Source organism: Monomorium pharaonis, chromosome 6, assembly GCF_013373865.1.
Source record: "Monomorium pharaonis isolate MP-MQ-018 chromosome 6, ASM1337386v2, whole genome shotgun sequence".
In the NCBI taxonomy this organism is placed as follows: domain Eukaryota; kingdom Metazoa; phylum Arthropoda; class Insecta; order Hymenoptera; family Formicidae; genus Monomorium; species Monomorium pharaonis.
This window is the reverse complement of record NC_050472.1, coordinates 23,753,567-23,767,407: the sequence shown is the minus strand read 5'-3', so window position 1 is coordinate 23,767,407 and position 13,841 is coordinate 23,753,567. Positions and strand designations below refer to the sequence as shown.

The following is a 13,841-nucleotide window of genomic DNA, read 5'->3' as shown; positions in this document are numbered from 1 at the left end:
TTTACGAGAAACATCTCGGATTTGTTTCGATCGCTTTTTTTCGCTCGTTTTCGCACGCATATATTCAAACACAATAAATATCGAAAAAATGTGACATCACGTGACACAAACTGAGCAAAAACCGCTTTAAAAGAGAAAATACGAATGGTAAACATACCATACATTGTGCTAATATATAATATCGCAAGAAACATATGACAGATATCAAGTTTTACATGTATGCATAAATATAAATAAATAAAAACTTACATAGCTTCTTTTCTATTTAGATATATAAATTTCTATGTATCTCTCTACACATATAATATACATATATTAAAAATCGGTTTAAGTTTTTTTCAACAAATAGATATTTTAATTCAGCTTAAGGTACTTTTTATGTTATTAATAAATCTTATTGAAATATTCTTTCAAAAATAACTTTTAATTGTGTATGTTTAGAGACAGATGGTTTATTTCTCTCCAGTCTAATCTCAAGTGATTGATTCTCCTTGAGCGGATTTAATATTTATATTTAAGTATCATGTATCTTTAAGTATCTTCAAAGTTCTCAAGAAATTATAAGTTTACGTTGTTTGCGTAATGAAAAGTTGACCTACGTGAAATGTCCTAATTATTTTATAATAAGACTTCGTAAAATTAACTCAAATTTCAGTTGAGAAAAGGGAAATACTAAAAAAAATATATATAAAATTAAATCCAATCTAAATTATATATAAAAAAAACTTTTTCATTAATTTTGCAATTAAATTGAAATACCTTTTAAATAAATGTCACAACGTCTTCAACAGATTTATTTAAATTTATTTAAATTAATTTAATAGCTATAAAATAATTTACTAATTTATAAAATATTATACTTCTATTTGCATAAAAACGTTGTTACGTTATGTTTGTTACAAAATGTGCATGTTTTCAAAAAAATTGCAACAAATTACATATTATGTGTACGTACTCAAAAACAACATTAGCGATTGGTCAAGTATAATTAAATATGATCTTCTGTTATATGTACAGAAATTATTTCGAGTGCACACACCGTGCGCGCGCGCGCATATATATATATATATATATATATATATATATATTATATTTAAGTATCATGTATCTTTAAGTATCTTCGAAGTTCTCAAGAAATTATAAGTTTACGTTGTTTGCGTAATGAAAAGTTGACCTACGTGAAATGTCCTAATTATTTTATAATAAGACTTCGTAAAATTAACTCAAATTTCAGTTGAGAAAAGGGAAATACGTATACACACACGTACATACATACACATATACATATATATATATGTGTGTATATATATACGTACATGTGTCGCTATTATATATCGCAAGAAAGGTAAAGCGAGAAGCATTTATACATAGGCGAATACCGCTGAGAAGACGATTAATGGCGTAAGGGTTAGGTGTTAACGTACGGCAAAGTGTTTTATAACTTCAAAGCGGCATGCGCCTTGTCTTGTCGCAAGCGCCGCCTCATTTATCCTTCCTTCGAGGACCAATGGCGAAAAAAAAAGACGAGGACACGGTGCGCATTGCTCTCGCCGGGAAAAGCGAGAAATGCAAATGGACACCGAGGCAGAAGCGACATTGCGTTTAGGTCCTTCGTGTCCCTCCGCGCCAACACCGCCGCCACTTAGGAAGTCGACGCCCCCCTCGTAAACGGGACCTGCCGGGTAATTTATCACTAATAATGGCAAACCGTGTATCGAGTTAAATTTAACGTTGCGTCGACGTTAATCAATTTTATCAGCGAAGATAAACCAAACTGATGCTTCCTTCCGTCCGCGCACTCCACACCATCGCTTTTCGTGATAAATCATGTCAAAAACCAGCTCGCGTCACGATCGTCGCCAAGAATAGACATGAATTCGATACTTTTGGCGGACACACGCAGACTCCGAAAAATCATAATTAGAAATGAAGCACAATATGTACCCAAAATAAATTAACTAAAAATATTTCAAAAAAGTGCTAGTTGTGATACAAGAATTAATTTAAAAGACAAATCATAAAAAAAGTAAGTAAAGCTGAAAAAAATAGAAAATACAACAATGTCAAAGATTAGGAAGTCGATTCTGTATTTTTGAAGAAGTGAAAATGTGAAAAGTGAACAACAGTGATTGGTGTATATCGTTAATCCTAAAAGTATACACCAATCAATGGAGACAGTGCTACTCACTTTTCACATTTTCACTTTCTTCAAAAATATAGAATTGACCCCCTGAATCTATATTGAAAATAACGATTATAAAATAATCATTTGTCAGTTTTAAACAGTGACTTTTAAAATGTACGGAATTTGGGGCAATATTCAATTCGGTTTTCGATGTTCTAATTTTAGGTAAGTCCATATTTTTTGTTATTTCAAGACATAATATCTGACACAATAAAATTTCATAATAATCTATTTTCTCTAAATGCTTTGTACCACTTTTTGGATTTAAAAAATGCATTACTGTTATATATCTGTGAGATAAATTGTTTTACCAAATAACAAGATAAAAATATCCAAATTTGCATTGCAGGCGGAGGATTAATAATTAGTTTTCATACTTCGACAAATCATGGAAAATTAATAAGTACAGAAAGTGGAGTATTAATGTAGAATTTAAATATTTTCAAATATTCTGTATTTCCTACGTTTGTGGAACGTAGCAAAATATATATGATCTTTTGCTACACGAGATTCCGCATATGTAATCGGAAAATTGCCACCTCTACGTATTCATATAAATATTTACACGCGGTATAAATGCAGTTTACTCATTGCGGGCGAATTTGTCGATAAATAAAATCATGATTCAGTCCAATGATCTCGTCGTTGATGCGAGAAATGTCTCTATATAACTAACCCACTTTTTAACGGTCCTTGAACAAGAATGATTCGGCCAGTCGCGCGGACGACGATAAAAGACAACGCATTCGTCGACGAGATAAATCCCGGCTAATAATTCGGCAATTAGACGCCGGTCGAGCGGATAACAAGTTGGTCCGGTAGAGCTCGTCGAGATCGGATGGATCGTGCAATCGAAAGGACGTAATAGTAACGGTGAAGCGTCCCGTAAAGCGGCGAAGATATCAAGCGCCGAAGTCGATATCCCCGATTGGAGCAAGACGATAAAACGGTTGTGATGTTCCCAGGGGTCTCCCTCATCATCTGTCCCTTCTCTATATCTACCTGCTCTCATGATACTCGTTCTTGCTCATTTTCGTTTAGTTTGTCGTTTTATATTTACGGCCTCGCGCAGTTTTCCATCGTTTAGGATCACTATTCTCAGGCCTTCCCGATACGAAAGATCCCATCTCCTTTTAATTTATCTACTTCGTCAACCCGCGCCCTCGATATTCGTGGAACATTAATGCGATTTTGTTTGTCTCTATTACTTAGACCGCCGGTAGGCGTACTTGGCAGAAGATACGTGAAGCTCGTAACTTCGGCGATGATCGTCAAAAGGATTGCGGGGAGGAAGTCAAGGGGGAAACACGCGAATGCGATTCAGCGCGGTGCGTCTATTACACCGTGACGTAATATTTACACTGCAAATACACTAGTCGGAACTCGCGAATCTGAATTCAATTTCGATCTTGTCGTAAAACGAGCGCCTCCAGGTGCCGTCTGATGGAGAGAGATGAACATGAATGTCTATATATCTTGGAAACATCATGCAAATTTTAAGAAATCTTTCTAAGGAGATCGAGGAATAAAAACAATTTTTACAATTAATTATTAAAATTATAAAAATTAAAACGTTATCACGAATCTGTAGTACCGATTCTATCCAATCTCTTAAAAGACGCTTTATTTGAAAAAGCAAAATTAAATTTTACACATATTCACAGCAAAAAACCAAATGTTTTTATTCCATTTTCGACAAAACAAAAAACAAATAGAAAACAAAAAATTGTTTGTTTTTCGACAGCGACGCAACTTTCGCATTTTGTATCTTTTAATGCGTGAAACATAAATAAATCACAAGGTATTTAAATCATTGACATTCAAACAGTGAGAAAAATTGCGCGATCTTTGTAAAAATGCGGTCATGCCGGAATCACATATTTCGATTGTTCGGACATACTAAAAGTATAAAACTGGACCTCCGATACAATAAATTTATCAGCAGACAGGCCAACGTTTTTCCCCGACAAAATTTCTCGCCAAATGTCAAAAGCAATTAAATAATAACCAACCTTTCAATTTTAGCTTGAACGTAAAGAGCGCACGGTTGAACAAGAGACGCGTGCAAAATGTACGTTCCAGCGTACTACCGGTTGCGTCGTTCAAAGGGATCGCAATACGCACGTGACTTCCGCGAATTAAGCTGCAACGGCTACAAGCGAAATCTGTCCATGACGGTTGCGTCGGCGATTGCCATTTATCCACGCGAAAGGGCATAACTGCTTTTCGCTGATCAAAACACCAAATGCGCGTGCGTATCTCCTCTCGAGATATACATGCAAAACGTTACGATCATACGAATCTCAGTCATCCGCTCGAATGGTGCATAAAATATCAAATTCAAACAATATCGATAGCAGAAGCCGCGAATGGTAAGTTCAGGAACGCGCGCAATAATTAACAGAGGAAAAAATGGTATTATGGATCGTAGGTATTTTCACCACTCATTATCTCTATTATTGGGTGACAAACTCTAGGGATTACTCATGGGATCGTTTAGTTATTTCAAATAAATACATAATTTTATAACAAAACGCAATATATCGTTAATTAAAATCAATTTTCAAATTTGTTGTTGTGTATGAGCTATATTACTATTCCTGTTTCTCTTCGACTCTCTATGCAGTGTCGCTACATTTTTATAAATAATAATCAATGTAATAAATATGTAATATTGAGTATAGGATCAATTAAAATTAAAGAACACTATAATAAATACAATCGCGTGTTAAATTTTTAAATTAAAATATTATAATTATTAACAAAATTATAGTATAAAATGTAAATGAGGATGGCCACTACCTTCTCTTCTATAGTTTCCACAGCGCAAACACAGTTTGCTGTGGAAAGAATAGTATAATAAACTTCAAAATATAATAAAATTCAAAGTAAAACATATCAATCGAATACTGCACAAGAACATCGGTTCTAGCTTCGCTTTTTCCGAAAGTACTTTCTGTCAAGGTACACCCAATTATGTCGCCAATCAGCGAAACGGCACTGAAGAAAAGACGAAACAATCGACGGCTCAATAAACGGGAACAACGTATATTATTCTCAGTATAAGTAAATTTCTGTTTTAACTGTTTCATATAAATCTGCAGAGGTACATCACATAAGACATCTATTCACAAAAATATTATTGAAAACAAAATTTTATATAGATATCAGAATATTACATTTTACTCAACTACTTCTGCCTCACTTGAAAAAGATAATGTTAAAGTGATATTCTCAGAATTTCTTTTAAATTAAAATTAATGTTATACTTTTCTAATATAAATATAAAAGTTTAATTAAACACGGAACGCTCTATTTGAAAGAACAAATGAACTTGATATATAAACGTAAATGTAATTACGTTTCTAGAGAGCAATTGTCATATCGATTCAACCATTAAAAGATTCATTCGAATAGATTTCGTAACGTAGAATATTGATAAAAATCTATGATCATGGATCTTCGCATACTGAATGAATCCTCATTTTAAAGATTGAATCTAAATTAAAAGAAAAACGTTTAAGTGCAATGACTGAAAAAGACCGAAAAAGATTTAAAAAGAGTTAGGAATAATAGTAAGATCAGTATTCCTCTTTCTTTTATTGTCAAAACTATTTTTATCGAGTCACACACATACACACACACCCTTACTTTTTTTTTATTATTCTCTTATCACAACTTATTTACTTTCATAAGATTTTTAAATTTTATTTGTGTATTCAGGTGCTAAAATGTAACATATAAGAAAATTCATACGTTACGCATGAAAAAGATGAAACACATAATTCGATCATAAAAAATGTATCTTGAATTTCACAAACCTACTATTTTAATTGGAGTAAAACGTAGAAAAGTCAAGTCGCATGGAAGCTTCGTATTACAAAGCAAACGACTTGTTCCGGTAAACGATGTAATTAATAACGCGCTATCGAATTAAATCAAGAAAAAGAAAGATAACAGCAGATAAAGCATCACGTCACGTGTCGCACCGTCCAAGCGACAATAGAACGAGATAAAGCAAAAGAGACCGGATAGCAAGGGGGGCGGGGGATGCGAACAGGAAAAGATAGAGACGGAAACGGTGTACGAGAATCGTTTTTATTAAGGACCCGCCGTGGAAGACTGACGACGCGTAACCTGTTGATAGCGAGAAACGACGGTCCCGTAGCCGCTGCTAATTGCGAAAGTGGGACAATAAGACTGAAATTACGAGAGCGGCTCTGAGACGGTATCACCTGGATTGCCGGATGCAGGCTGCAGCTGCAGCTATGAGAAGTTCAAGCGCGCACGTTACAGCTGTGGAACGGCAATCTCGGAATGGCGTTTACGATTATTACGACGCTCCTCGGAGCACCGGCGAACGACATCTCTGTAGGATTCTCCGCGACATAAAAAGCGTCCTTATCCCTTCCTCTGCTCTTACTCGATCCGTTTCTCTTCGTTTCCCACCCTCTCTTCCCCTCCCTTCCGGTTCCACGTAAACTCTTAGCGGCTCTCCCCCACTCAGCGAAAGCGCCAGAGTATCCCCTCCTTTTATCGGTCTTTTCGTAGGTTCGAATCTCGAGGGGTTGTTCCTCGCAGAAACTCGATGATGTTCGACGAAACTTCGCGTTCGATGGAATTCGTACAATTGCGAGATAATGTCGGGATGCCATCCCTTTCGATCGAGTAATTTCTCTCCGAGCGCGCAAAACGAAGCGACACCCTCCACGTCATTTCGTTCCTTTCCTTCCCTTTCATGTATACAATTGCTTATATAGCTGCTATATAATATATAACGAGAATAATAAAACCATTTTTATTGGCGTGCTTCTTAAGTCTACAATTTTACATTACTTTTATTTTTATATTTATTTTTATAATATTCTATATTTATATAATATTCTATATTTTTTTTACACATCTTTGTGAGAAAAGTACTTGTTTCAATATTGTGTGATATAAAAAATGCATATTATCAAAAAATTTATGTAACTTATTATGTAACTTCGTAAGTTTATTCTTCATTGATCAAAAGACTTTGTTTTAAAGTTTTAATTTAAGTTTTAAATGTAGAAGTACAAGGATTATACTGATGTTAGATAATACTAAATTGTGTAAAAAAAGACGTTTCTTGTAAAATATTCTCTTTGAAAAAATAAACTTTTGATTGTTCAAAGAATTCTTACATGAATGAAAATGGAATGGTGCGGTAAATCCGCTACATTATGTATATTATTCCCGTCTCGCGTGTAATGAGTTTCTTTTGTGAGCACTATAATAAGTAGAAACCAACTTATGTTTCATTTTTAGACTTTCATACTTATTTTCTGTTTTCGTTGAAATATGTATTACTAAAAGAAATCTAGCTGTTATATTTTCAAATTTTTTAATGTTAAAACTCAATTTTAACACGTAGACTAAATGACGCTTTCTCTCTGTCTTCCTCTTCCCTCCTGGCTGTCAATCTTGTTTCTCACTTAATATTTTGTGTGCCAAACGCGACCGCGCCGGCCGTCATCGGAGCTAGTCTTTCGTGAAATCCAAGATATATTAAACTCCATTCCGTGCGGATTGTAAAGCATCGGGAAGTTCGTCGCAATGGAGAAAGCAAGCGAATGGAAGTGGCAAGACGGGGAAACGAGAGGCGGAAGATCCTTTGATAATTTAGGCCACGCTACGAGCAGGAGCGGGACCGACGGTATTATTACGGTAATGTTATTAAAACTTCGCTTCTTCGACCCCAGTGCCGCGCTACGCCGCGCCGTGTCGCCCCGCCGCCGTCACGCTTTCGTCCTTAATTAACGAGTTAAGGACGAAAAGTTAGGGCCTGTAAACCTTGAGGAACAACGACGGAGAGCCCGCGGGACGCAACGAATGACGAAATTAACGACTCGTCCTTCTCACTCCGGAGAGTCTCGTTCCACGCGAGGCGAAAACTTTCGGTTAACTTTCCGATTGATGCGTCCGCGCGCGATCGATGCGACCGTCTGAAAAAAAGGCAGTTCATCCTTTTTGCCTTTCCGGTCTCTTTCGTTTCCTTTTACGTGCGCTTAACACAGGAGAAATCCACGACTCGTTTCGAACTGTGAATCGCTTCGTGTCGGAAAGCTCGCGAGGGCTTTCGCGATTAATGTTTCATCAAACCTGTCCCCGCAACAATTCCGATTAAGATGGAAGAGCAGTTTCGTTCAAAGCAACGCGCGGGAAACGCGTCTGTCTAGAATGTTCGATCTATTTTCAATCTGTTGCCACGCTTCCACAATACAATACAAATCCGCGCGCAAACTTGCAACAAAATGAAAAAAGTTCTCGTCTGACGCTTTCTTTCCCGTCTCTTCACCGTGGTACTCCGCGGTACTCCGCGGTACTCCGGACTCGTAAAGCGCCACAGTTTATTAAGTAATTAAATCATTCGTGCCAGTGGCACAGCGCAAATTAACTTTCTTACGGGTAAATGAAACTTGTTTAAAAACTTTCGAGAGAATAATGAAGATTCTTGTTTGGCCGAACGTATCTATCCGGGGAGCGCTCTTGCGAGACAAGAACAAATAACCGGCCGTAGAGGAAAGGTCGTATTACAGTCGGGGGTGAAGTATCTCTTTTATAACGCGGCTCCCTTGATTAATTTCAAGGATCGTAATTAACTCGCGGGAGCGCGTCGAGTGAGAGGGATGATGCAGGGACTATCGAGCTCCGTGCGAGACCTCCTCAAATCTGAATGTACAATTTGTCGAATTAAATCTAAATATATAATACGTGTCGGAACACCTGTTACGCATATATCGCGAGCGGGCGTTCGCAAATTTTCACGTAACGCTTGACGGATCCCGACGTAATGAAAATCGGCACGGGTAGTAGCAGAAGCCTTATGGAAATTCGATAATAGTAACTTCTAATTTCCGAACGAAACTTTGGAACCGTTTCTAACTGTATAGCCAACCAAAGAACGCGTCGATAATAATTTTAAAAGTTCTTTAAACGTCCAATTAAACTTTAAATTACTTCATGATAATTAATAGGCATTTACTTTCGAAGTGACTGTAAGATTATTAGAGCCTGCGCGCCGTTAATTGTTAATTAATGATGACTTCAATCGCTCTCTTTCGTCGCCTAATTTTCATCGCGGCGCAGTTTTGGAAAGGTTGTAATTTCATCGGTCATCCATTTAATACGGAAATACAATTTTCGCGTTATTTATTTACAGCTGCAGAAATATCGCGTGTGTACCTTGCTAAATACCGCGCGATTAATTCGCGCATATACTAATTGCCGCCTCGTATGATCATCGTTTCGGATAATCGGTGTTCAAATGAACGAGAATTTAGTACGCTTGCAGATGCGCTCTGCACAGAATTTTTATTTGTTACGTAAATAACGTTGCGAACGGCGATCGTGGTCGGAACGATTATCAACGGAAATCACTGCAGGAAATTAAAGTTCTTTTTGCAAAAATTCGATTGTGTATTATCACAATATTTGATTACGTAAATTATTATACTTACGAAATGTATTTAATGAATTAAACAATAGAATTATGTATGTATAAATGGATTATAAAATTTTGAAACGTTCATAACGTTAACTGCTCGGTAAATTTACTTTCAACCCCTCACACACACACACACACAAATATTAACATCGGCGTACATGGGCAGATGGAAGGAAAAGTTAAAGGATGAGATCCGCTGGCGAAGAGTAACGGCATACCTCTAATTAGCACGCGCTTGCGATAGCTGGTGATTTAAATCGGCAAAGAGGAACCGCTCCTTGGGTGATCCTTTCACGAGGTGCTCGCTCGTTACGAACTAATGTTGATACATCGACACCAGCGCAAGGGGAAAGAGGAGGATCATTGCGTGGCTCGGCCGATCAGTCATGGGGAGCTACACCGTCTAATTAAGCTCGCGTTAAAATCCCAACAGTAATCAAGCCGAGGAGTCATTTGTCAGCGCTGCGCCGGATGGGAATCGGCCAACGAGATTATATTCCCGTGCTCGACTCTTATTCCACTGCGCCGAAAACACGGTTTGATATTGACTTTATGCAAGCGAGCGTGGAACTCCGAGCCCTGCCGAGATTAATGCGCGCCGGTATTTACACGCAAATACGGTGGATAAAGTGCTTCAAAATTCGGACACACTACATTTGTTTCAATTAAACTATTTTTATCCTTTGCAGAGTGCGACACGATTAAGTCGGACATATTTATATTGACGTGACGTAAGATATAATTATCGTACTGCTTTTTCTTAATTCAATAGCTGCTAACATTTTATCTATCATACATAATTTGTATGTACATGATTGTACATAATTTACGAATAATTACACCTCATGTGTTTTACGTCTAACAAGGCTGATACGTCTAACAACAGCAGTGATAGTGATCATCCCGTAATTGTAATACATTCAATCCTTCTATCAAAGAATCATGTTTCAGATCCATATTATTAAAAAAACATATTTTGCTTTCGCCGCATCGTTATTATACATTAATATTTCATTAACTAAAAAGCTAAATCGATATTATTCTACTTCACATCCTAAAATACCGTTACGAAGCTATAAGGAACTAAAGGCTTGTGGTTGCAACATCGATAATGAGGAAAATGATTTAGGCGGATATAACTAAAAGGCAGAATATAAATGAGAATTTTGGAAGAAAAATTATTTTTATCGGCAAAAACTTCAAAATTTGATTGCACAAATATTGCTAAAAAATTGAATACTAAAACTATCCAGTCCCTGTTCTTTATTAAACTTTGAATGAATTTTTAAATCGCGTTTCATTTATTTTTCGATATCACGTTAAATGATATTTTAACCAATTTTAGTTATACATTAATTATTTGTATACAAAATAAACATTTAATTAAAAATGTTTATAGGCAGTTCACAATTTTTATATAATTTTTCTTATCATATTACAATAATAAAAATAAAACAACAAAATATTGTCATCTATTAAAGAATAAGCTTCACATATCTATTATGTATATGATGATGCAAATATCATTAAAAAGTTATTAAGCGTCATTTTTAATCAGATAATTTTTTCTTATTATATCGTTTTGATTCTTCGACATTTTTTAGCTCCAATTTAATTACAGTATGTTTAATGTATTGCGTTGATCTAAGCACGACAAACAATTCAAGAGCAAGAGAAAGAGAAAGAGAGAGAGAGAGAGAGAGAGACAGGAAAAAAAGAAACTATGAGAGAAATTAGCCAGCATGCACGTGCAGAACCAGCAGAAGAGGTATGAGGGGACGGGCAGAAATCGTGAAAACGAAACGGCAGCGCGTTTCCGATGTTCCAATTACTTTTACTCGTGCAACCCTCGATGACGAGATTGGGCGCGCCGTGCGCGCAAAGTTAACCCACTTTATTCCAGGGAGAGAGGGAGCAAAACGGGAACGCGCTGTGGAAATTCGCTTTTCCGACCGACCCCCTTCCCCTCGAATCGTTACACGCCGACAGGTATGTATACCAGGCCTCGAAATAACGGTCGGAACTAGAGAGCGAGAAGAGAGAGAGAGAGAGAGAGGAAGAGAGAGAGAGAGAGAGGAAGAGAGAGAGAGAGAGAGAGAGAGAGAGAGAGAGAGAGAGAGAGAGAGAGAGAGAGAGAGAGAGAGAGAGAGAGAGAAAGCATTGTGTGCAGATAGGCGTTGCACGAGGTGACGCGAGGCGACGGTGCCTGGCATAATTATTATCGATCACGAATTACGCCGCCTGCGGGAGCACGGTCTCTCCGGTCTCGCGGTGCCAATCTGCTGGAATATTCATTACCGCGAGAGCTAATCTCCGTCGTAATTATCATCAGCCCGCGCCCGAGACTTGGGCGCTATGGCACCTCGAAATTTTCTAGGTTACTGCGGAACGGAAGTTTCAGGCGCAAATGTTTGCGCGATCGTCAGCCACCGGGGATGATGGCTCGCTGGCAAGTTTAGAATTCTATACGGATCATATTGAGCTCTGGCGTCTAGAGTGTTGCGTTTTAAAAACGATGCAGTATTTTTTATCGTTTGTATTTTCTGAACAAAGTATTCAACACTGCAGCCAAAAGTGTGATCGTCAACAGTCCAATCGCAATGTAAAACGTATCTTTAAGACATTATACAAATTTATTTTAAGAACATTCAAGCAGTATTTCTATTTTAATGTACGAATTACATTTTATCATATTAAATCCAAAAAATTATTTAAAAAATTGAAATCACTAACAGATTTCTCTCTTTTCCTGTACTATTTTAATTACAAAAAAAAAAGGGTACATTACATCTGTATTATATACCTCTATTATGCAAAACTCCACATTAAGCTAACGCATGCAGTAGTGATCCACGTCTTCCGATTTTGCGATTCGAAGCTTGCCTTAAAATTTCGCGCACGAAAAACGCCGCGACATGTCGACGGCAAACATAACTAAGGGAATGTGCTCGAGCCACATGGGAAATATGTGTCTGACGCATACGCGTGCGAATGCATCGAGGGTCACACGAACGTGCGCTGTCCAGTACAGTTTGTCTATCTCTCGATCATCATCCACCGAACCCCTCGGCACTGACCCCAGCCTCGAGGAGGTACGCGAGGGTGGCGCACATTCATCCCCGACGTCGGACCTAGCCAATTAACGCGCAACGCTCCGCTCTCGGGAGAGCTGAAAGATATTTGTACTTGGCACAATTTCGTTACTAATAACGTGTCGTCGGAGTGTACGCCGGTTTTAGGGGAATCCATTATGAATATTAAAAAAAAGAAAGAGAATTGTTCCGCATATTAAACAGTTACGCGTGAATTTAACTGCGACGAATTAAACGAAATTGCACGCTTCACCGTGGTGCGTCCCGTTACGCTTAAACTTTTGATGTAACGACCGTTACCTCGTTATTGCTTTAAGCAGTCGTCAAGTTTCCAGTTTGAGAGTGCGTAGTTTTGCCCCCGAGACTTCACGAGGATTCGCTTTCTGCCCGTATGGGTGATGATTAAAGTCCGACAAGCTCTCGGTTTATTCAGCACGAGATATTTCCACGGAAATTGAAGACATCTTTACTTACCTGAAACACAAAATTGTACAAATCGTTAATCAATGTAAAATAAATTGCTTATTAAAGTAGTAAAATTTTTAAAAAATTACGCACACAGCATTTTTCATATTATTATATTATAATATATTGTTACTGAAAATATGGACGAAGTGTTATAGTTATCAATATAATTTCATCTCGACGCACACATACGCACACTCACATGCATATACAAAATAAATATATGTATAATCGTTCCATTCGTTAGCTATGATAAGATTTAATCTCGTTTTCTCAAATTGCAAATCGCGTGAATTCTATTATTTAATTTTGCAGACCATTAAAATCTCAGAAATATTAAAATGTCCATTGTGAAATAATATGCTGCTGAATTAATAACTACTTATTACAATACATTAAAAAGTAATCATACATAATGTAGGTGCATAAAAATTAAATTTGATTACAACATATTTGATATACCGCTTTAATTCATACGAGTTTCAAAGTAGGAGTTGCAAAGTTTTGAAGAGAACAATTTGAATATTGCTTGAATATCGGAGCACTCGGAATAAGTATTTTGCGAAATAATAGCTAATCTGTAAGTTTAGTTATCAAAAAAATAAATTCAGTAAAATCAAGTTTATAT

The 13,841-nt window shown here is 37.0% G+C and overlaps 1 protein-coding gene across 6 annotated transcripts in view; it reads right to left on the bottom strand.

Annotated features, from left to right (window-relative positions):
* LOC105829567 (sterile alpha motif domain-containing protein 5-like) overlaps nucleotides 1-13,841 on the bottom strand; it is a 219,147-nt gene that overhangs the window by 127,266 nt on the left and 78,040 nt on the right. Inside the window, exon 2 of one of the 6 annotated variants that reach the window (XM_036288925.1) lies at nucleotides 5,850-13,222. The exons of the other annotated variants lie outside the window; for them this stretch is intronic. Coding sequence (XP_036144818.1) covers nucleotides 13,178-13,222 — 45 coding nt within the window. The 3' untranslated portion in view covers nucleotides 5,850-13,177. Of the gene's footprint in view, nucleotides 1-5,849; nucleotides 13,223-13,841 lie in introns of those variants that run through there. 6 annotated transcript variants of the gene reach the window in all.